The following is a 25,817-nucleotide window of genomic DNA, read 5'->3' as shown; positions in this document are numbered from 1 at the left end:
TATCAGCAAAGTTAATGGACAGCCAATAGGTTGATTGTTTTCAACCTTCCCTATGTGAAAACGAATGGTGTGGTTCGTCCTGGGTGGGTTCCCCCGCTAGGCAAATAAGAGAATAGAGGGGAAAACACAAATAGCAAAGTCAAGGCTTGCATGACTAGCCATTGGCGTAGGCTAGGGAGTCGGATGGGAGGGCATTCAGAGGTCGACAGACAGTCGTGATACTCTGATGTTGAGGAGCCACAGAAATGGCCTGTTTGGGACATAACAGTACGCAAGACACGACCCGGGACCAGGATGTAATACCTCCATCCGAATTGCCCTTTGGGATAATAGCCTTTGATAAAACTCAATTCCTTTATGAATGGCCCTCCATTTCCACTGGCAATCAGGGATATTTCAATAGCCCCCAGGGTTGATAGATCCCGGAAGTCTGACGGCAAGTATCACGAAGACTCTGGGTAAGTTGTGATCTAACGACCGATGATTTAAAAGGACGGAACCGATTGCTGAGGAGGTGTTACGAGAGCTGAGCTTGAACATGTATATCCATGTTTTTGGTGTTTGGCGGTGATCGTGATGAACTTGATAAACAGTGAAATCTCGGCGGTATCTTTGCGATGTGATTGGTCTTGGCCCGTTGGAGGGGAAAACACCGAAGTCAGTCAGTTGGCGACACAACTTTCTCGGAGTTGCACGAGTTGACATTGACATATTTAACATCCTCAATTCTCATCGAATCCACCCCTACGCTGCTCTATATAACCCCTGATCAAACCCGTCGAGAGAAATTTCTCAACGTAGTCTTGAATTCATTTCCCAATTGCTTGATTCACTTAGGAAATAAATAACTAGTCCATCAAGCTCCCCTGTTTCCCCCTTGAACTTTTTACCCCGATACCTGCACGCGATCATGTCAAGCACCACGACAACGACGGCCGCTACGGCCATAACTGCGGAAAATGTCACTACTCTCTTCCCGGATGTCGATCCCAGCCTTGCGCGGACCACTGCCCAAACACAGAACTCTGCGCGTGAGGGTGGTGAGCTGGAGGGGTACGATGAGGAGCAGATTCGTCTGATGGATGAAGTGTGCATTGTGCTAGATGAGAATGACAAGCCTATTGGGAGTGCTAGCAAGAAGACATGTCTGTGATTCCTCTCATGATATTGCTTGCCTTGTGCAACCCTATATTTGGAACTTCCGCTAGACCACTTGCTGTCCGCTGTTCTGTCACATTTTTGTTTCGTATCCAAGTGATGTGAGCTGACTCTTTTGAAACTTTTTGTTTTTTGAATATCTTAGGCCATTTGATGACCAACATTGACCGCGGCCTTCTTCACCGCGCGTTCTCCGTCTTCCTCTTCGATTCTCAGAAGAGACTGTTACTCCAACAGCGTGCATCGGAGAAAATCACCTTCCCCGACATGTGGACGAATACCTGCTGCTCACACCCACTTGGCATTCCCGGCGAAACAGGAGTAGAGTTCGAGGATGCTGTGCAAGGGGTTCGCCGGGCTGCTCAGAGAAAGCTGAATCACGAGCTAGGCATCAAGGCGGAGCAAGTTCCTCTCGAGAAGTTCGATTTTCTGACCAGGATACACTACAAGGCTCCCAGCGATGGCAAGTGGGCAGAACATGAAAGTAAGAAAAATAATATCTCTGTTTACCTTAATTGTTCATTTTGCATGATTGCAATGCTAATAGCGTACAACTTCCACGAACAGTCGATTACATCCTTTTCATCCACGCGGATGTCGACCTAGACGTGAGCCCCAACGAAGTCCGCGATACCAAGTATGTTACGGCAGATGAACTCAAGCAGATGTTCAAGGACTCGGAATTGAAATTCACCCCCTGGTTCAAGCTCATCTGCGACTCTATGCTCTTCAATTGGTGGGAGAAGTTCGGCACCGAAGAGTTCGAGAAGTTCAAAGGAGACAGGACCCTTCACCGCATGCTTTAAATTCATTCACGATAAGCAAAAATATTCCTTAAGAAATTACCATACCCTTTATTGTCAATACTGCTTCCGTGGCTATATATATTGAGAGAAGAAAATTGATTTGGAGCGAGCTGCTGCTCACGGGGAATTGTCCAAATTAATGACTGTGGGCGCCAACGTGTCCTCAAACCATTGCAGGCTGAACAGCTTAGATAGGTAGTCGTTTATCGGTATTCATTTCGGGCATAATAATAATTATAATTGATGGATTTTATTGTGATGCCTGGGCATTATACCTATTCCTGTGTTCCTCAGAAAATAGTTGCAACAGTCCAGAACACATATCCCCCACGTTTTTGGTAGTACGCACCCCATCATCAATCGAGTAACTGTAATTCCTGACCAGATCGTATTTTATAATTCCTCGTTGGTAGGGCGTAACCGCGTACCAGATGTCTGTGCACAAATCCCACGTAAATTCCACCCCTCATGGGAAATTAATAGCTGTCACACATTAGATATATGGCCGATATAGACAAGAACAGGGAACCGAGCTTGATCAACCCCGAAGTAAACACAGAAAACTAGACGCCTGTGGTATCCAGATCCCAGAAATAAATGATGGCATAAAACAGCACACTTCCCGAGCTATAGCAAAACATGGCTAGTATTCACACACAAGTCCAACCTTAGCTAGATCGCATCCATGCAGAAAACCCACTACAAGCTTGCCGGAGAGCCCGTGCTTAAAAGTACGATACACGTCCCAATGATCGATATGGCAACAATTGTGAAAACTACCTGCGTTTTCCAGCCACTCTGCACCAGCGCCGCATGCCGACTATATTTGGCCATCGTCCGTATATAAGTCGCAAACCCGCTGCACAGGCAGACGAACGATAGCACCCAAAAGATGATACCCAGCGGGAGTGCCATGCGTAGCTCTAGCTCCGTCGGCTTGTACCGCAGGTGGAAGGACATTATGATTGCGCAGGCAACGACGGAGAGGTACATGGACAGCCGCAGCCATGAGAGGAACGTTCGCTCGTTGGCGCAGTGATCACGGGCGTCTGATGCATTATTATCGAAGAGGAGGGGGCCGAAGAAGGGTTTGGAGAGAAATATTGGGCCTTGTGCGATGAGGTCGCTGTGTGCTCCTTGGTTAAATGATCTGATGCGGCCCTGGATTCAATGGAGAGGGGAGTTGGGAATAAGCGCTTACGCTGTGACGTGCACTGGATTTCGTTTCAGTGCGTTGGGTACGATATTAGTTCTTGAAGGGGCATCTTCGAGTTCCGGGGTGTTACCGCGGGGCATCGTAGAGAGAGTAACAACACTGGAGTGTGCTTTTTAGGATCCAGAAAGGGAGAGAGATCGCGAAAACTACCATTTCACATCAGAATCCACGCTGATAACGTCTGCCGTCGATGTGGTTATGAGGTGGCGGAGTTTTCAGGTTACGGAATTTAACCGCCCTTTCGGCACGGGGACCAAGTGCAGCTACATCCCATACATATTGCACCGGATGAAATATTAATATCTTCAACAACTACAATGTAAGAGTATATGATAATGGGTAATTTTTACATGTTGAACAGCTCTGTAAAATATGAAGCCTCTAATATTGGTAAATGAGTAATATTGTAAGAGGTACAACAGTATATTAATGAGACCGTTTTTGTATAAATTACGCATGCAATGTGGAAATCTAGCGTCTCGTGGATGTATATCAAATACACGGTACAGATTTCTCGCGCTTAACCCAAAGAAGTTATAGTGGGGCACAGGCGGACTCAAAATAAAGTTTTCAAGCTCGGGCCATATGTCACACCGGCATGTCAGCTTCTGATTGGCCAGGCAGCCGGGGCTGCGCTCTTCGGCTCCCCGATGGCCGGCGGCTCTTGCTGGTGGCTGGTGAGTAAGCGACGATGGGCATTGTGGATAAACGGGGGGGATGGGGAGTCATTCAACTGTTATTCTTATTCTTTCGCGACGGCTTGTCTCTCTTTTTCCAATTTTGCGGCTACTAAGGGAGCGGCTTAATAGTAAGGTCTTGGTTTCTGAGCAACTACGGATATACTTCTCTTTTAAGCTTTTTATCGAACCCAGTGTTTTGCAGGTTGTGCGTTGATTCTTCATCTAGGCGCCGGCGAAAGTATGCCTTTATACATGTGTTTGCTAACAATTATTAAAATTACAGAATATACTTGTATATATAGAAAACAAAGAGACCTCCTGTTATCGTCTTGACCACCCCTCATTTTCATGGATATACCAACCGATCCAGCAAATGTTAACTCCGCTAGCAATAATGGAGACCACGACCAAATAGACAGAGGTTTATCCGAAGCCCGCTCAATTCCCTCTGCGACCAGCCCTGCGAATTCTCACTCCTTGGCTGAATCTTATAGAAGGCCTAGCTTCTTCACAGCCGGCCCACGGGGAACTGTCGTTCCACATCCTCAGGACCAGGACCATGAAGCGCTGGCGGATTGGGAACGGGAGCAGGTATTAGAAGAAGAACGGAATCTATTGGCAGATAATAATGTCATTCCCACGGAACGTCGACAAGGGAAACTAGCCGGGGGACGGAGCCAGATCGCTGGCCTACTCTCCAAAATGCTGAAGGAATCTGAGACAATTCCCAGGGCGGAAGATGAAGAATCCGCACAACCGCTTGAACCTTCATTTAGCCCCGGCTCCTCTGCTACTGAGACTACAGCCCTTTTGGCACCATCTAGCTCTCTAGGTGACCATGTTAACGCTGTTGATGTTGGGAGAAAGTGGGAGGAAGCCGTTGAGGCCGGACAAATCCATACAACATGGAGTCGGGAAGCTCAAGTCTTATCGAAATACACAGCCCCATTGATGATCACGTTCCTGCTTCAATACTCGTTGACGGTAGCCAGTATCTTCACAGTTGGACATATTGGAAAAGTAGAGCTGGGAGCCGTATCCCTCGCCAGCATGACTGCCAACATTACCGGCTTTTCCATATATCAGGGCCTTGCAACAAGTTTGGATACTCTATGCGCTCAGGCTTATGGTTCGGGGAAAAAACACCTCGTTGGATTGCACATGCAGAGGATGGTTTACTTTCTTTGGGTGATGACCATCCCCATTGGCTTTGTATGGTATTTCGCCGATAGGATTTTGATGGTCATTGTTCCGGAGAAGGAGGTTGCAGTTCTTGCAGGACTGTACCTGAAGGTTGTCCTGTTGGGTGCCCCAGGTTATGCATGCTTCGAAAGCGGGAAACGTTTTGTTCAGGCGCAAGGACTGTTTTCCGCAGGGCTCGCTGTCCTGCTAATATGTGCTCCGCTAAATGCGTTTTTGAATTGGCTTTTCGTTTGGGTATGTTCCTTCCCACCCCCAAATCGTCCACTGTTTCACATTATGGTTGTACAAAAACGTTCCTACATCCTAACATGTTATATTAGAAACTTGGCTTTGGTTTCGTAGGTGCACCCATGGCTGTTGCCATAAGTGATAATCTCCTCCCTGTCCTCCTCTTCTTGTACGTTTATTTCATCGCGGGTAAAGAGTGTTGGAATGGCTTTACAAAGAGGGGATTAGAGAACTGGGGTCCCATGGTCCGCCTTGCGCTTCCGGGCTTCCTAATGGTTGAAGCTGAGGTCCTCGCTTTCGAACTATTAACACTCGCCTCAAGTTACTTCGGTACCACGGCACTCGCCGCTCAATCTGTCCTCTCCACAATATCGAGTATCTCCTTCCAAATCCCTTTCCCTCTCTCCATTGCACTCAGCACTCGAATTGCCAACTTTATCGGCGCCAGTCTGACTGGCGCGGCTCGCACATCCGCTAAGGTTGGGATGGTGGGCGCCGTTATCATCGGGCTGCTAAATATCACGATCCTCTCGTCGCTACGAAACTATATCCCTAACCTGTTCACCTCTGACGAAGAAGTTGCGGATATGGTCGCCCAGATACTTCCCCTCTGTGCCTCATTCCAGCTCTTCGACGCGCTCGCAACCAACTGCAACGGCATCCTCCGTGGTCTCGGACGCCAGTCCTTCGGTGGGTATGTGCAGCTATTCTGCTACTACGCCGTGGCTATGCCCATCAGTATGGGCACGGCCTTTGGGTTTGGCTGGACTCTCTGGGGCCTGTGGGCTGGTGTTGCTGTTGCATTACTCCTGGTTGCAATTATCGAAGGCGTGTTCCTGACCCGCACGGATTGGGAGATTTCCGTCTCCGATGCTCGGAAGAGGAACGCGATGGGATGATTGATGCCATCCCTATGTTTGTGTTATCCCTGAATTTCTGGATTATCAAAAACCTATCTTCTCGCTCTGTTTACCGGTTTTGCCACATTTTGGGTTGATATATGCTATTCGAGTTTTTGCTCTGCAGCGCATTTGTCACTTTCTTTCGAAGATGATGATAAGATCATGATCACGAGCCCTATGAAGTTGATGCAGAAATTTATTCTTAGTTTTAGGACACGAAATGTATTCCCCGCTCATTCGTGCAGTGATATGATATCCCTTGGCTTGTTCATGATGTTGAGTTATTATAAAGGTTGATATTTTCCTTCCATATATCCCCGATCAAGCTCTTATTCATGCCATGTATAGACAAGCCAGTATATAGAATTTTCTTAGATATGCATCTTGTCCACTATAGTTGAAGTTGATGAGTGAAGACATCACGCTTTCTTTGGTTTTTTATAAGCGTTTTAGCGGCCATCCGTTGATGCCTTGAAAGGGTAAAAAAAAATTCTGTGATTGTATCGATCCTTACATGGGTATTAGAATATGAATAATTCCGTGACAAACTCCGACCACCTGTGAAAGAAAAGCGCCTTCTGAACCAGCTCACGAAAGTTGTCCCCCCCTAAGAAAAAAGAAAGTACCTCCCACATGTTGAAACCTCTACGAGATCTACTCACACGACATACGATTCGTCAAATTCATCCCAACACCTTCATCTTTTTCTTCTTCTTTCCCTCCCCTTTCTCCGATTTCCCCTTCTGCCAATTCCTCCAGCTCCCAATCCGCTCATCGCGCGATTCTTCCCAAGCCTTCTCGTCTTCCCTCTTCCGTTTCCGCGCCTCTATCTCTTCCTCCTCTTTCCTCTTTTCCCTGCCTTCCTCCTGCATCTGCGCCTTTAACCGTCGTCTCCGCCTCGCCTCTTCCTCAACAAGAACCTCTATAGTCTTCTGACGCCATTCCTTCTTGAATTCTTCAGTCTTTAATTCGGGTGAATCGAGCGTATATTTATGTTCTCTGATTAATAGTCGTCGCGCATCGGCTATGCACTCGTCGAGGTGGGCTCGTGCTTTTTCATCTAACAGCGTTGTCTGGGCTTTTTTTAAGCGGTCAAAGGCGTCGGGCGCTGCGGGGTTTGAGGATTTATCTGGATGTATGAGGAGGGATTTCTTGCGGTATTGCATTTTTATGTCGGAGTCGGGGACGCCAGGCTGGAGGTCGAGAACCGCATAGCTGTTTGTGATTTAGTCATGTCCTAATCGGAAGTGGAATTTTATATAGGATAAAACCTACGCGTCCAGTTGGAAAGCCTTTCTGATGCGATCGATTTCCGCGTCCTATAAGCATTCCGTTAGCTAAATGCGAAGGCTCTGCGAGTCGCAGGAGAGCGAGGGAGTGGATTTTTCATACCTTTGTAAATTCAGACGCCTCTCTCTCGAGGGCGTCGAGTGCTTCCAATTCATCATCAGCCATTTTGAAAGCTCTCTGCAGTTCAGCTAGCCAAGGTGTTTAGAGGTTCCAACAGTAATTCACTCGCCTCTAGCTAGCTTTCTCCATCCCACGTAAAATGCCAAATTGATGACTAAGCTTTCATGGCCAGTCGAGAAAAAGTTTAGCGGGTGTATACAGAAAACTTGACCTCGCTAAGTGCGCCACTTGACCTCGTTATGTAAGCTGACCTCGCAAATGTGGCCCGTGCCACTACCTGACCTCGCTCAATACATCTTTTCTTGTAATTTGAAACCACTCAATTATTTATCATCAATTCTACAATCAATTCAAAATCAATTTAAAATCAATTTAAAATCAATTTAATACTGAAATTATTCTTGAATTTAATAATAAAGTAAGTATTTATATAATTTACACTGAATTGATTATTAATTGATTTTCAATCAATTGTTAATTACTTAAATATACAGATTGAATTTATTTTATTACTATAATTAATTAATAATTAATTCAGAATCAATTCAAAATCAATTCAAAATTAATTTAATACTGAAATTATTCTTGAATTTAATAATAATACTGAATTGATTATCAACTGATTTTCAATCAATTATTAATTACTTAAATATATAGATTAAATCTATTTTTATTACTATAATCAATTCAGAATCAATTTAAAATCAATTTAAAATTAATTCAAAATCAATTTAATACTAAAATTATTCTTGAATTTAATAATAAAGTAAGTATTTATATAATTTACACTGAATTGATTATTAATTGATTTTCAATCAATTATTAATTACTTAAATATTGTAAGAATAAGTGCTCGCAGGCAATTATTCAGGTGTTTGCAGCTTGGCATGATATATACTGTTAACTACTAGAAGTGTTTATAATAGAAAGATAAATGTAGAGATTAAATATATAATAGCATTCAAGCTGAGTTATGAATAGTATTCATGAACTTCAGTCTATATAGTTGTATGTAGTCAAGGGCTGCTAGCTCTATTGATTACATAAGAGATAGAAATAGAGATAAAGAATTCACAAGAAGTGAGATTTCTTATATATTTCTTTCTCTCTAAGACTTTGTCTGTGAAGTCTTTCACTGAGTGACTTCATAGTCAGCTCAGCACTGCAGTGATACTCACTAAAAACTCTTCATATCTATAAAAAAATCTCAGTGAGGAAAAATTTCTTATTATCATAAAGAGAAAAGAGTCTGTCACTCAGTTTCTTATTTTATGAGATTCTTTATAATCTACAGATTCTTCTCTGACTATCACACAGATTTATCTTATATCTTTCATACAGAAGAGTTTCAGTTAACTCTTAATTATTTTCATAAGATTCTTGTGTAATCATTACACAGATTCATCTCACAGATGAATCACTCTCTGTAAGATTACTCTTATTAAAAAGAAATATTTATGAGTTAATCTTTTATTCATTCTTACAAATCATTGCTCTTTGATACTGTAGAATTATGAGAAATTTTTCATTCTTTCATTAACTCTGTAGAATTGTAGAATCAAGATATCTGCAGTCTGCAATCACTCTTTGTAGTTATATAGAAAGATTCAGATCTGTAATTCACAATCACTCTTGTTTACTAGAGTGATCTAGCTGTTTTATAGAATTACTCACAGTGTAAGTAAATCTCTCTAGAGTAGTATAAATATTTCAGATCTGTTTATGAAATTTCATCTTCTTTTCTCTTTTTCTGTAACAGCTTTCATTCTTATAAACTGTGAGTATTCTCATTCATCTGTGAAGTGTTTTCACTTAGATGATAGAGAGAGAGTGTTTCTGACAATATCTGTGTATTAATTTAAGAACTTCTCAAGAATAAAAATTTTTTCAATTTCAATATCTTTGTAAACAATGTCTGACTATTACTGAGCTTCTTATGAGTGTCTCTGTGACTTCTCTGATCACTTTTTATCAGCTGATGAAGCAGGAATGTCACTGCTTATAATTACATCTTCACTCTTCTCAGCTCTGTCACTGCACCTGATCTTCAGATCAGCAGCTCATTTCATTTCTCTTTCAAATCAGTTCCTGACTTTAAGCAGTGTAGTCTCTCTTTTTGCTGTAAGTCTTCTCATAAGTAATTTCTTACAGACTCTAGCTGACAGTTCTTACAAAGCTCTCAGTGTTATCAGTGTCTTCTGCAGCTCTGCAGGCCTATAATTACTTCTCTTCTACCTGCACAATCTCTGACCAGGTATATGTGAATATGTCTAGGTTCTCTATCAATGATCCTCACATCACAGCGCATTTCTGTAATCTCATTATCAATGAGAGATGAGTCTCTGAGTACCTGTAAAATCTGAGTAATCAAGGCAATATGAATGCTATGAATTTGTGACAGAAGTTAATCTGAGCAGATGAGCTCTCTCTCTGTATCTTCATTATTTTCAGGCTGAATACTTCAGTACAACTGAGAGAGCAGATATAACTTTGTGAGAAGTATCTGATCACACACACAGATAATCAGTCTTTAAGACTCTGCTGCAACTGCATGTGCTCTGATATTCAGCTCTTCTAAAGTCTGTACATTTCTGACAGTCTTCATACTAAATACAACAATTATCTGTACTGCAGGCATGATACTCTCTGCTTCTTTGAAGAAGAAAATTGATAGTTATGAGAGAATTGAGTGTTATAAGTGTTGATAATATAAGTATGAGTTTTCTTTATTTTTTCTTTATTAATCTCTAAATTGTATTCACAGCTCTGTTTATTTTCTTATTTTTTTTTTAACTTTAATAAGAACATGTTTTCTTCTTCTCTTGCATACACTGCAGACTGTTCATCTCAGTAGAAACTCATCATCTTATAGACTAGAATTTGTAAATGACAGTGTTAATATCTTTATCATAATCAGATTCTTAGTGAAGATCATATCATTCTGACTTATCAGAATTCACAGTATAAAAGTCATATCTCAGCTTCTGCAGATGTCTTATCTACTCAAATGATTCTCAAGTGAACTCATTTATCTTGTTAGAATACTCTTATCACTGAATCTTAAATCAGAGCTTACAATCTCACTTCTCTGAGTTAATAATTTCTTTAATCTGATATTCTCTTTCACTCTCTAGTACTTCATGAACAGAGTGATGAGTCACAGAGTTCTTTTCTAAGAATTCCTTATATTCACAGAGTAAAGAAATATAAAAAACATTGTATATCTGTAATTCAGATAACAGTTTTAATCTGTAGAACTGTGAGCTAACTTTCTTCATAATCTTATAAGACTCTGTCTGCAAGAGATTCAGCTTCTTACTAGATCTTCATATAATAATATTTTCTAGACTTAGTCAGACTCTATCATCTTTCTTAAAACTCTTTATAATATACTTAAAGTCATAGTATCTCTTCTAATACTCTTAGATCTTTCTCAAGAATTTATAAGCTTTCTCTCAGATCTTCTGAATTCTCTCAGCTTATTCACAGATATCATCACACTCTATAGTATACTCTTGCAGGTTCATCAAGATTATTCACAGATAAGTCTCAGTGAGTATCTCAAAGAGAGTTTTATCTGTACTGACATACTTTGAGTTATTGTATATGAACTTTATAAATGATAATTAATGTACTCAGTCATTCTAATTATAATTGACAAAGCACTGCAGATACTGTTTTAATATACTTATCAGACATTCTGTCTGATCATCTGTCTGTTGATGAAAAGCTGTGCTTAGATCTCATGAGATCTTTAGTATAGTTATCAGATCAGATCAGAACTCTTCTATGAAGATTAATTCTCTATCTAAGACAATATTCACAGACAATTCATGCAACTGAATTACATTATAAACAAAGATATGAGTCAAATTCTTTGACTTCAAGTTCTTACAAGTGAGTATAAAGTGTGTTATCTTGATAAAGTGATTCACTATCATCAGTACACTGTCAAAGCAGGTATTATATATATTCTTGTTTTCAGAGAGACTCACAAGAGCATTCATTTCTAGCTGTTCTCAAGATTCTCATGAGATGAGTAGAGAAGTAAGTTCTTCATATAATCTGAATCATACTATCTGTGAATTCTGATAAATAGTATAAGAATTCACTATCTTCTTCACAAGTCTCTGCATCTTCAGTCAGAAGTATTTTCTTATAAGTAGCTCATGAGTTCTAGTGTCTGTAAAATGACCTGCTAGAGAAGAGTCATGATACCTTTTAATAAGTTCTACATATAAAAACTTATTCACAGGTATATAAATTCAGCTCTCTCTTTACAAGAGATTATTTAAGTCTCTTCAATTCTTTATTTCTGCAGGATTAATTTCTGTTATAAGCAGTTTTCAAATATGCTGAGCATATTCATTCTTCAGTTGTAGTTCAGATAATCTGAATAGAAGATCTTATAAAGACTTATACTCTGTTTCTTCTTATATCAGATCTTTCACAGTGCTTCTCAAAGCTTATAAATTCTTCAGATTATAGATACTCTCTTCAAGAATTCTCACAGAGATCTTCAGAGTGTTGACTCTCAGTGTTATAGAAAGTAGTTATACAGGCTTCTTTTCTCTCTTTCTTCTCTTCTCTTACAGAAGATTAAGAGACTCTTCAGTTAATCTCTTTACAATACTCAGTCTGAGTATTCTGTGAAGCTTTTCTGTCTTCTCTAGTCTCTCTGTATCTGTTGTCCTGATCTTCTTAATATAGTCTGATCTGTGAGAGAGTTCATCTGCTGAGTTCTTAGTTCTCTTGATATATTCTATCTTGAATCAGAACTCACTCAGTCTCTGAGCTCAGTAAACCTACTGTTATAAGAGTTTCTTGATTGAAGTAAACTGTTACAAGCTGTCATGATCAGTTCTAACAGTAATCACTGTTATAAGACTCTTAAAGTAGTAACATCAGTGATGAAAGAATTTCACTATCATAAGAAGCTTCTGATTATGAATGTCATAGTTGATCTTCACAGATTACATCTTTCATGAGAAAAAGATCACTGAAACTCAGTTCTTATTTAACTGTAGTTACAAGACTATTTCTGAAATTGTAAAGAAAGAGATATCTGTCTTCAATCTGATTAAGAGTAAGAAATTAAAGTGAAACAGTATTACTGTGTCTGCAAATGTCTGTTTTAATCTTATAAAAACTCTATAAGCTTCTGAAATAAGAAAGTTCTTACAGTTCTCTCTTCTTAACAATCTTTTCATTCTCTGTTTATAAGATGACTTCTTCTTATTTTCACTCTTCAGCATATCTGTAAGAGCTAAGAAGATTCTTATAAATGCAAAGATAAATCATCTATAGAAATTCATAAAGCTTAGAAAGATCTGAATCTTATGAATATTAGTTAACTTCAGTCATGATAGAATAGTCTCAATCTGTGAAGATTTTATCTGAATATCATTCACAGTGATTATATATTCTAGGAAATTAATCTAACAGACACTGAAGTTGTACTTCATAAGCTTAATATACAGTTCTGTCTCATCTAAGACCTTCAACACACTTTGCATATACTCAGTGTGTTCTTTCTTCTTCATGAAGTACATTATCACATCATTCAGATATATTATTACAAAGACATTCAGATATGTATAAAGTGTTTTGTTGATAAAAGACTGAAATATCACAGAAATATTAATCAGATCAAAAGACATCACTAGATATTCAAATAATTTCAGTGCAGTTCTAAAGACAGTCTTTCATTCATTTTCAGACTGTATTCACAGCTGTGTATATACATTGATCACATTCAGTTGTGTGAATATGACAGCTTCTGTGAGATGATTAATCACATTCTCAATCAGAGATAGAGAGTAGCAGCTCTTTATTATCTTGAAGTTCAGATTGCAGTAGTCTATATATAATCTGAGATCTTCATTCTTCTTCTTCATAAATATCACAGAGGCTTTCACAGAGGCCTGTGAAGATCAGATGAAGTCATTTTTCAGATTCTTCTTTACATAGGTCTGTAAGACCTCTGTCTTGTAATAAGAGAGCTTATAGATTGATTTTCAGAAGAGTTTCTGCTCTTCTATTAAATCTATTATCAGATTCTTCTCACAGTGAGAAGAAAGCTCAGCTGTCTTAACTGAGTTAAATATCTCTGCAAGATCTCAATATTTCTCTGATATCTGAAGCTCAGTTTTCATAACTGTGAGATTCTCAGACACTTGTAAAGTTATTATATAAATGAGTTTGTCTTCTCTAATTAACTCTGCAGCATTAACTGCTTCTATCTCTGTGAGTGAGTCTGTCAATACTGATTGAAAGTATAAACCTGACTTGTAAACAGCTATGTGTGAATTATGTCTTTGAAGTCATACAAGTCTTAAATACATGTCATCTGTGATGTTTATAATAATCACAGTTTCTACAAATCTTCTTCAGATTTCAGAGAGATCTTATAATTCAAAGATAACTCTCATGAGTTTCTCAGCTCTCAGGTCTGAGTTCTCACATTCTGCTTATTACAAGAGCAGGTTCTCAGTCTTCATCTTTCAGCTTATTCACTTCATAAGCTTTAGAAATATTACAGTGACCTGGAATTCTGAGTTTATTAATGCTTTTCATACTTGCAGAGCAGCAGCACTGCAGCACAGTCTCTTCTCATAAGTAAGTATTTTCATTAAAAGAGTAACAGATTCAGATGTCAGCTTCAAGACTCTTAAGAAGACTGTTACTGACTCTGTCTGTAACTTCTCAAATTTCTATTTTGATTTATCTGAACAGTTTGTGTGAAGATATTCTGATTTAGAATAGATAAAGTAGAGTCTCTTTTTCTTAATCTCTCTATTATATACTCTGTTTATAAGAGCTTATAAAGCTCTCTCTCTCTGCTCAGCAGTCAGACATGAATCTCTCTGTATCTTATCATCTTTTTCTGACAAATCTGTTCTCTGTTATTCTAGCTTTTACAGAGCTGATCAATGATCTGCTCTCTGCAGGTCTGTGACTCTCACAGTGATTTATAAGTGATGAATAAGAGTCATCAGTTTCTTCAGAGTTAAGAGCTTAGAGTCTTACTCAATAAGCTTGTTCTGCATGTTTTTATTCAGTCTCTTTACAAACATCATTATTCAGATCTTATTTCAGAGCTCTGTTTTCACAGATCTCAATTCATATCATAATTTCATGAAGTATCATAAGTAGTCTTTATCAGATTTCTCATCTCTTTTTCTAATATTAATAATTACAGTTCAGATGTTCTCTGTTCAGTTTATAGAGTCTCTTAACTTATTCTCTAGATAGATCTTAAGAACAGATTATCAGAATCTCTTATAATCATTCTCTAGATAATTCAGTCAGTTCTTAACTTCAGTGTAATAGAGATCTGTTATTATATAGATGACAGCTTCTTCATCTTTCATGTCACACAGCTGAGCTTGTAAGTCAATTTCAAATACAAACTTGTAAAAGCTTTTATAGATTATGATTCAATAGATAATCTTAAGTGATCACAGCTTGAGAAAGTTTCTTTTCAGTTTACAGATATCTCTGAAGATCATGTCTAAAGACTCAGTTTAAGAATGTTTATAGATAGTAAGCATTTCTTATAGAAAAATAGCTTGATTCTGCAGAAGATACTCAAGAATGTTCTTCACTGAGATTAATTTATTCATGAGTTTAAAGAGTTTCTCTGTCACAGATATAGAGAATGATGTTCTGTGAGTGATTGATAAGTTCTCTGAAACTTCTTTTATAGAGATTATTCATGATTCAGATAACTGCTTCTGAGTGTCTGCAGTAGAGTTTGCAGAGATTGAAACATATAAGTTTCTAGTTCTTTCAGTTATAACAGACAGTTGCTGACTGACTGAGCTTGAAATGTAAGAATAAGTGCTCACAGATGATTATTCAGGTGTTTGCAGCTTAACATAATATATACTGTTAACTACTAGAAGTGTTTGTAATAGAAAGATAAATGTAGAGATTAAATATATAATAGTATTCAAGCTGAGTTATAAATAGTATTCATGAACTTCAGTCTATATAGTTGTATGTAGTCAAGGGCTGCTAGCCCTATTGATTACATGAGAGATAGGAATAGAGGTAAAGAATTCGCGAGAAGCGGGATTTCTTACAAATATACAGATTAAATTTATTTTATTACTATAATTAATTAATAATTAATTCAGAATCAATTTAAAATCAATTCAAAATTAATTTAATACTGAAATTATTCTTGAATTTAATAATAATACTGAATTGATTATCAACTGATTTTCAATCAATTATTAATTACTTAAATATATAGATTAAATCTATTTTTATTACTATAATTAATTCAGAATCAATTCAGAATCAATTTAAAATTAATTTAAAATCAATTATTAAATATTTTTATTTTGATATATTTTAAAATTCTGTAAAATATCTCTTTATATTCTATATGAATTTATCTATTCATTTAATTGATTATGAATCAGCTATACATGCTTTGATTGGTTGATGAGCTGAATGAATGAGACTATGAGTGGATTGAAAGATTGAAAGTCAATTATCAACTGATTATTACTGTATTGTGCGAGGTCGGGGTCATGATTATGTAACGAGGTCAAGTGGCGCACTTAGCGAGGTCAAGTTTTCTGCTTCCTGGTTTAGCGGCCCGTCGATAAACTTCCGATGCGATAATACAAAATTCCGAGGGTATCTTACAACCCAAAGCCTGACAGGTCAACCAGGCTCCCAAGCAACGACGACGCAGTCATGGCATCCGCACATCATGCGCGGAATAACAAGCATTCCAAACCTCCACGTAACAATGCCAGAAGTCTCAAACGAAAGCGGGACGAGGTTGACCTTGCAACCCTCGCGCAACGAGTTGACGAGCTCGATGTGAAGGCTTCACCCGAAGCATTTTCCGACCTACCTCTGTCAGAACCTACCCTGAACGGCCTATCTGCGTCCCACTTCAAATCCTTGACTGACATCCAGGCCAAGGCGATACCCCATGCTCTCAAAGGACGAGATATTCTAGGCGCTGCGAAGACTGGCAGCGGGAAAACACTTGCGTTTCTCGTTCCGCTCTTGGAGCTGCTATATCGCAAACAATGGACAGAATATGATGGACTGGGAGCGTTGGTGCTGTCACCTACTCGCGAACTGGCGATTCAGATATTTGAAGTGTTAAGGAAAATTGGTCGTCATCATACCTTCTCTGCTGGCCTGGTAATTGGCGGGAAAAGCCTACAGGAGGAACAAGAACGGTTGGGGAGGATGAATATCTTGGTGTGCACACCGGGACGCATGCTACAACATATGGATCAGACGGCGGCTTTTGATACGAACCATATTCAATTGCTTGTGCTTGATGAGGCGGACCGGATAATGGATATGGGATTCCAGAGTACTGTAGACGCCATCATCGACCATCTACCAAAAGAACGGCAAACGATGCTATTCAGTGCAACGCAGACAAAGAAAGTTTCGGACCTTGCTCGCTTGAGTCTGCGGAATCCTGAATACATATCAGTCCATGAAACAGCCGCCAGCGCAACCCCGGCCAAATTACAACAGAATTACATCGTCACCCCGCTTCCTGAGAAGTTGGATACCCTATGGAGCTTTATACGGAGCAGTTTGAAGTCTAAAATCATGGTGTTTTTCTCGTCAGGGAAACAAGTTCGCTTTGTGTATGAGTCCTTTAGACATATGCAACCTGGCATCTCCCTTCTTCATTTACACGGACGCCAGAAGCAAGGTGCTAGGGTAGACATCACTAAGAAATTTTCTGCGGCTAAGCATGCGTGCCTGTTTTCCACAGATATTGCGGCGAGGGGCTTGGATTTCCCAGCTGTCGACTGGGTTATTCAAGTTGATTGCCCAGAGGATGCAGATACATATATCCACCGAGCGGGTCGAACTGCACGCTATGAACGGAACGGGCGAGCTGTTCTATTTCTAGAGCCCAGCGAGGAGGCAGGAATGCTGAAGCGGTTGGAGCAGAAGAAAATACCCATCGAAAAAATCAATATCCGTTCCAAGAAACAACAGAGCATTAAAAACCAGTTACAGAACATGTGTTTCAAGGATCCAGCATTGAAATACCTCGGACAGAAAGCTTTTATATCTTACGTCAAATCCATTCATGTGCAGAAGGATAAGGAAGTGTTTGTTGTAAAGGGCTTGCCCCTGGAAGCATACGCTGCAAGCTTGGGTCTGCCTGGTGCCCCACGCATCAAGTTTATTAAGGGTGAGGACTCGAAGAAACTGAAGAACGCTCCGAGAGGATTAGCAGCGCTGTCAAGCGGGGATGATACAGATACGGACGGTGAAGGCGCCAAGAAAAAGAAGGAAGAAACTGTCAGAACAAAATATGATCGCATGTTTGAACGACGAAACCAGGACATATTGACCGAGCATTATACGAAATTGATTAATGAGGACGGCACCGCGATTACTGGGGACGCGTCTGATGATTCCAAAGCAGACGCGGATGAAGATAATGACTTCCTCTCTGTGAAGCGGCGGTTTGATGCAGGCGACGACAACCTCGGCGAAGCGTCTGGTAACGACTCCGATACATCGGAACCTAAGATCAGAGCAGTACAATTACCTGGCAGCGAGCCACTTATTATAGATTCGCACCGGCGAGAGAAACTTCTAAAATCGAAAAAGAAGCTCCTCAAATACAAGGGTAAAGGATCGAAATTGGTCTTCGATGAAGATGGGAACCCGCACGAAGTGTATGAAATGGAGGATGAAGATGACTTCAAACAGCGAGGCTCTGCAGACGCGCAACGGGCGAAGTTCCTCGAGCTCGAGGCCGAGAGGACTAGACTTGCAGATATCCGCGACAAAGAAATTGCGAAACAAAAGAAACGAGAGAAAAAGGAGAAAAGAAAAGAAAGGGCGAGAGCCGAGAGAGAAGCAGCAGATGCTGGGGCCGTTGCAGTGCTTGCTCCACCTGATGAAGACTTTGAAGGAGACCACCTTAGCCAGTCTTCCGGCGACGAGCATATCTCCGAGGAGGCCCGTCCGAGTAAGAAGCAAAAGAAATGGTTCCAGGACTCGTCTGGTGATGAGCAAGATAGGAATGGCGGCAGCCGTTCTAAGCGCGGAAAGGCTGAGGCAACCGGCCCTGTTGAGGTTCAAACTTTGGAGGACCTGGAGACTCTTGCTGCGGGACTGCTAGGTTAAATAGCGTGTGATTTGCGTCTAGTTAATTAAGCGATATGCGTATATGTAAATACCTGTTCATCCAGTTTATTTTATTTTATTTTATTTTATTTTATTTTATTTTATTTGTTCGATATAACTGGCAGATGCGTTTACTGGCTCGTCAAAACTCTGGCTAACTAAACACGTTTTCACAAGCTCAGGAATCCAGCGCCAAATTTTAGCACAACTCTGGCACGCAGATCTTTCCCGCTACGTCGGGATGTTGCATCGACCTCACACAGCCAAGCTCTCCTAAGTCACAGCCTCACAGCCTCACAGGTCTGCTTAAGCTCTTTAGGGCTGTGATTCCAAAGCTAAAACTCTTTTCGGAGGGTTTAGCCGCCATCCTTGGATTTTAACAAGTGTTTCTTCGCGGCAAATTATATCTCCTTCATCCAAACCTGACGGCTCAGGGACTTGATTTTCATCGATCACGCAAAAATTTGGAGCGCTGTCCTATTTTGCGGGGGGCGATGGCGTTTCCCTGGAACGAAATGAACTAACCCAGATTTAGGCCTTGTGGTGCAAGAGTTTATTTATATTGCGCGAGCGTCGCATATCTATGGGGAAAAACGGCCTCTGGGATTTTGTTCTTTTCTCTTTCGCTTTTGATTTTGGGGAGTAATCGCTGGCATTCCCGATACTGTCGCTTGAATAGTATTCGGTCTCGGTTGCTGCGGAGGCATTCCTGTCTCTAGTGAAGCTATACATACTGAAGCTAGGGGAAGAAGAGAACCAACCTCACAAGGCAGGGCGGGAGACATTCATTCTTGCGCCCGGAGAAGTTTAGAATCTTCAATCCCGTTCTCCCAGGGCATAGGTTGTAGGCAATAATGGCAACTTCCGACCTGAAATCCAACAGTAGTGGGGATGCCCAAAAAGCGATCGGTGTCGAGACGCAAAATGCACCCCCAGATGGACCCGTCATCGTCGCGGATAAGCTTGCGCGCAAGCTATCGGCCCGTCAAGTGCAAATGATTGCAATCGGAGGTACGATTGGCACGGGATTGTTCCTGGGGACGGGAAGGTCGCTGTCCACGGCTGGGCCTGCATCTATGCTCATTTCATATGCGCTTGTGGGTGCCATCGTATTTATAACCATGCTGTCGCTTGGTGAGATGGCAGCTTTTGTGCCCATCGCTGGATCATTTTGCACATATGCTGGGTGAGTTTTCCGAAAGAGTTCCTTTCCGATTATAGCATGTTTACACTTGGGGACGTAATAATGCTGACAAGAAATGAACCTTACAAGTCGATTTGTTGATGACGCCTTCGGGTTTGCTCTTACGTGGAACTACTGGCTTAACGACGCTGTGGCTACGGCAGCGGACCTCGTCGCGCTTCAGATTCTACTGAAGTACTGGTCCGATAACTTTCCTGGCTGGGCATTCAGTTTGATTTTTCTCTTTGTCCTCATCGGGCTCAATATCGTCACTGTTCGAGCGTACGGAGAGGTAATTGAAATAAGCTATATTACCTGTTTTTGCTAAGTCTTATACTAACATGGTGAAATTTCCTGCAGATCGAATATTGGCTCAGTCTCCTGAAAGTTGTCACTATTGTCGTAAGTACTAATGCGTCATATATTGCATTTTCGGTTCTCTCCTAACAAGCCATCCACAGATATTCATTATACTTGGAGTTGCAGTTAACTGCGGCGGCAATGTTGATAGGCAGTACATAGGAGGGAGGAATTGGCGTATCGGCGATGCCCCCTTCGTCGGTGGAATAGGCGGCTTTGCCTCCGTTTTCGTCACGGCTGCATTCGCCTAGTATGTGATCTCTATACCCTTAAGATTGTTCTATAGTCATTGACTAACACTACATTCCGATAGCGGGGGAACCGAATCTATCGCAGTCACTGCAGGGGAGACCCGAAACCCCGCCGTCACCCTTCCGAGAGTGGTCCGCAACGTTTTCTGGCGTATATTAATATTCTACATCCTGGGCGTGCTAATTATCGGCCTAAACGTCCCATACACATATCCCAATCTCGCAAACAGGGATACGCAAACCAGCCCCTTTACCATTGTTTTCCAACAGGCCGGAAGCAGGGTAGCCGGCAGCTTCATAAATGCGGTAATTATGACGTCCGTTATCTCTGCTGGTAATCATGCTTTGTTCGCTGGCTCTCGACTTATGTACTCCCTGGCTGTGGATCGCCATGCTCCGGCCTTTTTGGGCAAATTAAATCGACATCGCGTTCCGTGGGTTGCAGTGCTTGCCACCTCCGTTATCAGCGGGCTCTGCTTTGGATCTAGTTATATAGGCGCTGGGCAGCTATGGACCTGGCTACAAAAGTAAGTCAAGAGCAACACTGTTTACAAAAGTTTCAAGGGCTGAAACACGGACACCGTTACTAATTCCGTTTCTTCAGCATCGTTGGTGTTTCCAATCAAATCTCCTGGATGTCGATTGGCATTGCCTCTATCCGATTCCGCGCCGCCATCAAGCGGCAAAACCTGGAGCATTTCCTCCCCTTCAAAAATTGGACATACCCATTTGGGCCGTACGCATCGGTAATTCTTAACGCCTTCATCATTCTTGTGCAGGGCTGGTCTTCGTTCAGCCCCCGATTCAAAGCAGTTGATTTTGTTAGCTTATACATCCAGATACCTGTCATGATCGTAATGATTGCGGCATGGAAATTGATTAAGCGGACCAAGTTTGTTCCGCTGGATGAGATGGACCTACTCACTGACCGATACGATGGTGGTGTTGAAGGAGAGGCTGCTGCGGAACTGCGGAAGAGGAAGCGATTTAGAGACCAGTCCTCCCAGGAGAAGGCCAAGACGGTTGGAATGTGGTTGTTCCTATGAAATACACCACCCTATTGTTTAGCCATGGATATTTTGATTTACTTTCAATGCTAATGAACCCATCTTTCTTTTCTTTTTTTTTTTTTTTAAATGTATGGACTGCACCTCAAGCGCTTATTCCGCGCCGCCTACAAATATCCCCAGTGACAATACTGTTGCCATTTTAGAGGCCAAATGGGCACTAACTCGAGCCATAATTGATAATTTAAATTCTTTGCTGTGACCATTTATTTATATTGAACTTCAGAAGGTGCCTAAATCCGCGGGCTCTTCTCCAGTCTTCAACACACCCTTTGGACAAACTTCATATGCTCTGAATGTTTTTGATGGCTTTCAAAACCGACGATTTGATGTCCTGCTTTTCAATTTCATTCCTCGGTTTGAAGTTTTGGAAACCTATTTTGGGCTTGACAAGACCTGAGACTATCCGTTTATCATTGAGCTCGTGATATATCTTCTCTATCCACATTTGCGCCTCGAGTGATGGTGATGCTCGCCCACATCACGATTAAACAGTGGTATTTTGGTGCAGCAGTGTTTGTATGTTCCGAGCTATTCTATCCTCCGCCGACCGTATGTACGGCTCGAAAATGCGCCGACTGGCCGTCGCGGTGACCTTAAAAAGTCTACGAGCAGAGACAAGCAGAAGATGCAGATACATCTTAGAGTACAGCCAAGTTTGTAGCTAATCTTCTTTAATATAGCTTCCCCAAATACAATTCGCCGCTTCGAGGAGAGATACTGGCTTGTGTGGCTTCTGGTAGAGGATGCTGGATCTTGTCACATTATAGCTCCTATTTCTTCAGTTACAAATCATTTCCGCAAATGCATTGGTTGTTGGACAGGTTCTTGGGGACATAAGCGAATCTCTAATCCTTCCCATGCGACGCAATGGAATATCGTCATCGTGTCGGATGGAACGATCTCACTTCAGAGCTAGCATGTAAATGCATGTTATTGCCATCCGTAGCCGATTTCTTCGACTACAGACACACGCCGGATGGCACGCACAAGATGCCCACGTCAAAGGAATCGGAACGCTGCCAATCTACACAGTGAGAACATCAGTGGCCAAATAACTGCGCAATGATATTTCCGTGGGGCTCCGTCCACCATCTTGCTAGTTCTGATTCTGATGCGTTTTCAAACCCGTTGAACAGTAGGCCCCATCCCATCCCAATCGTTGCTAGGAAATACCAATAGTAGTCATGAGGGAGAACTGTATGCACTTCGCTTGTTCAAAATATAACAGCTGAGGCTTCTTGTCAAGAATCCTCTTGACTATTCCTTGATAATATCTAAATAATGTAACAAGGGGGCCGCGAGGATGATCAACACTATGGAAACCTCATATTTCTCGACAAATCATGACAGATGCGGACATTAAAACCAATTATGGCAAGGCTGGATGGCGAGAATGACATCTAAATTGCCAATTGGAAAGATTTGAGCAGTGTTTAGTTGCAGTAGGGGTTTTGGACATCGTAATATCAGCAAGATAAGACGGGCAGCTTTCAGATACATGGAATCCTAGATATATAGATATATAGATATATATATACACCCACTGCTGTAGACAAGTTTGCTTCTTAAGTTAGCTCTCTTTGCTCTTGCTGTAAATTCCGTATGCTCAACTGCATGAGTTACAACTGAGCTCTTCTCATCGAGTTTCCTTGTAATTTCTAATTTTTATCGCAGAATGAGCCTTTTGGTCCAACGAGCACTATTGACCTGCTCCAAGCTTCTTTTCCCGTTGTGGGCAAACACCGAGGCCAGCGACTCAGTGGGTAGCTAACTAGTACCCATTCACACCGTGCATATTGTAAACCTTTCCGGTACGATTTGAAAAGGAAGCGCGGTTTGAATAATAATAGAAAGCCTCATTTCATGTCAGAGGTATAGAAGCTGAGCCAAACTCCCGGATAAACTACCCTTGTTTGTTAAATTCAAGGTGTAGCTGGTGAGAACCAAAGCTCTTTTTTTTCCCGGTTGTCGGACAATCAAGACATTCCACCCGCGCGCGGGCTTCTCGGTTAGAAAATAACAGGGTTAACAAGGTCTAAGGCTTTGTCAGAATACATTCTCGCGAACGATCCATTTTCAAGGCAGGGGTGTTCTTATCATCGCAGCACGAGTCCCCCGTATGACATCTGAAACAGCATGGATACTCGGCAGAGCGAAATTGAACACATAAGCCTTAAGACTTACGAGGCGCTTGAGACAGGTAAGTTGAAACTTGAGAGGACGGTGATGTAGTAAGCGAGATTTCACAAACTTATAATATTAATAGCCACAGGTTGCCCAGTTGGGAATATCAAATGGCGCTGAAATGCTTATTCCGGGAAACTTTCTTTGGGGAGGCATGGATGATGATGATGATATGAAGCTTTAGCTGGGGAGTTTCGACATCCCTGAGCAGCCTAACCTGGTCAAAAGTCCGAAGCTGCTTCACGATTTGCTCCCACATTTTTCCGCTTTGATTCCAACCTCCCGCTAATTCGCAACTTGCAGAGTATTGTTTCGAGAGGGAAAGGTTTGTTTGAGCTGTCCCGAGAGGCCACTTTCGGAAGTGCCATTCTCTCTCCCTGTTGTTTCAGTTTCTGCATTTCATCTGTCCCTCTGCTAATAAGCATGATTCCTTTCAAGCCGACGAGAGCAGGGCTTGGGGTGCAAAGCATTGAACATCGAGGAGGAGGGTAAATGAAGAATGCTCGTCTCATCAAATATAGGGCATCGGAAAAAAAAAAAAAAAAAAAAGGCTTCTGACAATTACCCATTCTGCCTTCTGCCCTCAAGGGGGTGGAAAGGGCCTCCTGTGAGGCTGAATTTGAGAATGCTGTCTGCCATGTCAGCGGCAGCCGATGCATTTATACCCATCCCATCCGCTCATAGACCTAAGAATACCGTGCGCGCATTGCGCCTGACTTCTGATATTCCAGAATAATTATTTTAGAAAAGTCAACGGGTGGAGACGGGGCAGCAAGCACCCTGGGCGAACTCCATAGTGGAGATTAGGGAATTAATCGTGCTCCTAGGTATCGACATGTTGGAGAAAACGGGGTCATAGAGAGAGAAGTTCATAGTTGTCTGTTTAAGCTGCGATCATATCCATAGCCCATTGCACTTGAAGTTGGCAGAAAATTCACCATTGTATTGCTGTTCACCACGGGAATCTCATCCAATCTTATTGGGGGAAATAGGGCATTAGACAAGATAGTGGAAAGAAATTTGTAAAAGCTGTGTGAATCATCGTTACGATGGCATGGTGCGTTTGGTCTCATCTCGCTGAAGGCCTCGGAACAAAGTGATAGCTAACACAGAGCTGGGGACAGATGCCTCATGGGCATCCTGCTTGTACCCCCTCGAGCTCCTGAGGAGTAAGGGCTAGCAAGAAAAATGCCCACCAGCCCTTATGAAAATAGTTGCCGGTTCACGCTGGCTGGTAATCGGTTTGTTGAAAACCGCACGGATACTAGGAATTCTCTAGCCAAAACAGGTTCTTCAAGGACGATTTGGAGAGAATATGAGCATGCGCCAACAATCCCAAATGCTAGGACGTCACCTTGAAAAGAAACCAAGCCAATAGGCCGTTCGGCTCTTTGGCACTCTTCTCACGTCGAGATGCAAGCCTCTGGGAACAGCTTGTCTCTCCGCGATTCGTCAGCTAGGCATTGGATATCTCAAGCAAGAGTTGAGTACCGTTGGAGAGGCCTATGTATCCCGGCATTAACGGAAGACGTAGATCCTAGCTACTAGTTGTTTGCCACAGCAGTATATCAAAAAAGAAGATGAAAGGTTGGCTGGAAAGGGGTTCGTGATGGAGAAGTAGCTCCGTCTCCACAGAATAAAAAATGGAAGGATATCCTATCAGCTCAACCCTTTCATAGATTCGCCACCCTTATGCTGCGTATGCTTCAAGCGATCCATCTTCAACTTTCCGGGGCATCATATAGCTGCTCGATAATGCTTGGATCCAGCTTGTGATAGCTTTGATGCAGGAGGCGGGCTGGCTGAAAAGACGTATGCATATGGTCAAGAAGAAAGATTTATTCGTCGATAATTAGGGTCAAGCGCTTTCCAGCTTGGCCTGAAGGTTAACTAGATCTTAGATCTTCTCCGGCTCGCTTTGTGTGTGTGGCGCAGAGCTGAAAAGGGGGATGCTGCGGATAGTGCCATCCTCGACTCTCAGCGTGGCGAAACGGCCATCGCAACGCCTCGACGAAGATATC

The 25,817-nt window shown here is 41.7% G+C and overlaps 7 protein-coding genes across 7 annotated transcripts; 4 read left to right on the top strand and 3 right to left on the bottom strand.

Moving 5' to 3' along the window:
• Positions 1-307: 307 nt before the first annotated feature.
• Positions 308-2,388, top strand: BDCG_06092 (isopentenyl-diphosphate delta-isomerase). The gene is made up of 3 exons (XM_045421817.1): positions 308-1,145; positions 1,304-1,642; positions 1,726-2,388. Exons 1-3 carry the CDS (start codon positions 911-913, stop codon positions 1,962-1,964), a joined length of 813 nt encoding a protein of 270 aa, XP_045277602.1. The 5' UTR covers positions 308-910; the 3' UTR covers positions 1,965-2,388.
• BDCG_06091 (uncharacterized protein) lies at positions 1,350-3,576 on the bottom strand. Its single transcript, XM_045421816.1, has 2 exons — positions 3,166-3,576; positions 1,350-3,090 (listed from the first exon to the last, which is right to left on the bottom strand). The coding sequence occupies exons 1-2, from the start codon at positions 3,258-3,260 to the stop codon at positions 2,664-2,666; spliced, it is 522 nt and encodes a 173-aa protein (XP_045277601.1). The 5' UTR covers positions 3,261-3,576; the 3' UTR covers positions 1,350-2,663.
• Positions 3,577-3,866: 290 nt separating this feature from the next.
• Positions 3,867-7,508, top strand: BDCG_06090 (MATE efflux family protein subfamily). Its single transcript, XM_045421815.1, has 3 exons — positions 3,867-4,065; positions 4,144-5,297; positions 5,384-7,508. Exons 2-3 carry the CDS (start codon positions 4,209-4,211, stop codon positions 6,188-6,190), a joined length of 1,896 nt encoding a protein of 631 aa, XP_045277600.1. The 5' UTR covers positions 3,867-4,065; positions 4,144-4,208; the 3' UTR covers positions 6,191-7,508.
• On the bottom strand, positions 6,317-7,729 carry BDCG_06089 (DnaJ like subfamily C member 8). Its single transcript, XM_045421814.1, has 3 exons — positions 7,586-7,729; positions 7,469-7,512; positions 6,317-7,408 (listed from the first exon to the last, which is right to left on the bottom strand). Exons 1-3 carry the CDS (start codon positions 7,646-7,648, stop codon positions 6,877-6,879), a joined length of 639 nt encoding a protein of 212 aa, XP_045277599.1. The 5' UTR covers positions 7,649-7,729; the 3' UTR covers positions 6,317-6,876.
• Positions 7,730-16,272: 8,543 nt separating this feature from the next.
• Positions 16,273-18,858, top strand: BDCG_06088 (ATP-dependent RNA helicase DBP4). The gene has a single exon (XM_045421813.1). The coding sequence runs from the start codon at positions 16,316-16,318 to the stop codon at positions 18,746-18,748; it is 2,433 nt and encodes an 810-aa protein (XP_045277598.1). The 5' UTR covers positions 16,273-16,315; the 3' UTR covers positions 18,749-18,858.
• A 744-nt stretch (positions 18,859-19,602) lies between these two features.
• On the top strand, positions 19,603-21,588 carry BDCG_06087 (AAT family amino acid transporter; the record flags this gene model as incomplete). Its single annotated transcript, XM_045421812.1, has 6 exons — positions 19,603-19,934; positions 20,022-20,223; positions 20,292-20,333; positions 20,393-20,541; positions 20,605-21,069; positions 21,147-21,588. The coding sequence occupies 6 exons, from the start codon at positions 19,603-19,605 to the stop codon at positions 21,586-21,588; spliced, it is 1,632 nt and encodes a 543-aa protein (XP_045277597.1).
• A 2,329-nt stretch (positions 21,589-23,917) lies between these two features.
• BDCG_17242 (uncharacterized protein) lies at positions 23,918-24,345 on the bottom strand. The gene has a single exon (XM_045426386.1). It carries the CDS (start codon positions 24,306-24,308, stop codon positions 24,018-24,020), a length of 291 nt encoding a protein of 96 aa, XP_045281536.1. The 5' UTR covers positions 24,309-24,345; the 3' UTR covers positions 23,918-24,017.
• Between the last annotated feature and the right edge of the window lie 1,472 nt (positions 24,346-25,817).

This window comes from Blastomyces dermatitidis, assembly GCF_000003525.1.
Source record: "Blastomyces dermatitidis ER-3 genomic scaffold supercont1.6, whole genome shotgun sequence".
NCBI classification, from domain to species: Eukaryota; Fungi; Ascomycota; class Eurotiomycetes; order Onygenales; family Ajellomycetaceae; genus Blastomyces; species Blastomyces dermatitidis.
The sequence above is the reverse complement of the archived record's forward strand: the minus strand, read 5'-3'. Positions and strand labels throughout refer to the sequence as shown.

What these genes read in the sequence shown, in the direction of transcription:
- BDCG_06092 (XM_045421817.1), top strand. Translation starts at nt 911, where the DNA reads ATGTCAAGCACCACGACAACGACGGCCGCTACGGCCATAACTGCGGAA. An exon ending in GAGTGCTAGCAAGAAGACAT is followed by an intron (nt 1,146 to 1,303) that starts GTCTGTGATTCC and finishes TGAATATCTTAG; the next exon opens with GCCATTTGATGACCAACATT. An exon ending in CAAGTGGGCAGAACATGAAA is followed by an intron (nt 1,643 to 1,725) that starts GTAAGAAAAATA and finishes TTCCACGAACAG; the next exon opens with TCGATTACATCCTTTTCATC.
- BDCG_06091 (XM_045421816.1), bottom strand. Translation starts at nt 3,260, where the DNA reads ATGCCCCGCGGTAACACCCCGGAACTCGAAGATGCCCCTTCAAGAACT. An exon ending in AATCCAGTGCACGTCACAGC is followed by an intron (nt 3,091 to 3,165) that starts GTAAGCGCTTAT and finishes AGGAGCACACAG; the next exon opens with CGACCTCATCGCACAAGGCC.
- BDCG_06090 (XM_045421815.1), top strand. Translation starts at nt 4,209, where the DNA reads ATGGATATACCAACCGATCCAGCAAATGTTAACTCCGCTAGCAATAAT. An exon ending in TGAATTGGCTTTTCGTTTGG is followed by an intron (nt 5,298 to 5,383) that starts GTATGTTCCTTC and finishes ATGTTATATTAG; the next exon opens with AAACTTGGCTTTGGTTTCGT.
- BDCG_06089 (XM_045421814.1), bottom strand. Translation starts at nt 7,648, where the DNA reads ATGGCTGATGATGAATTGGAAGCACTCGACGCCCTCGAGAGAGAGGCG. An exon ending in AGGCGTCTGAATTTACAAAG is followed by an intron (nt 7,513 to 7,585) that starts GTATGAAAAATC and finishes GAATGCTTATAG; the next exon opens with GACGCGGAAATCGATCGCAT. An exon ending in AAGGCTTTCCAACTGGACGC is followed by an intron (nt 7,409 to 7,468) that starts GTAGGTTTTATC and finishes AATCACAAACAG; the next exon opens with CTATGCGGTTCTCGACCTCC.
- BDCG_06088 (XM_045421813.1), top strand. Translation starts at nt 16,316, where the DNA reads ATGGCATCCGCACATCATGCGCGGAATAACAAGCATTCCAAACCTCCA.
- BDCG_17242 (XM_045426386.1), bottom strand. Translation starts at nt 24,308, where the DNA reads ATGAGACGAGCATTCTTCATTTACCCTCCTCCTCGATGTTCAATGCTT.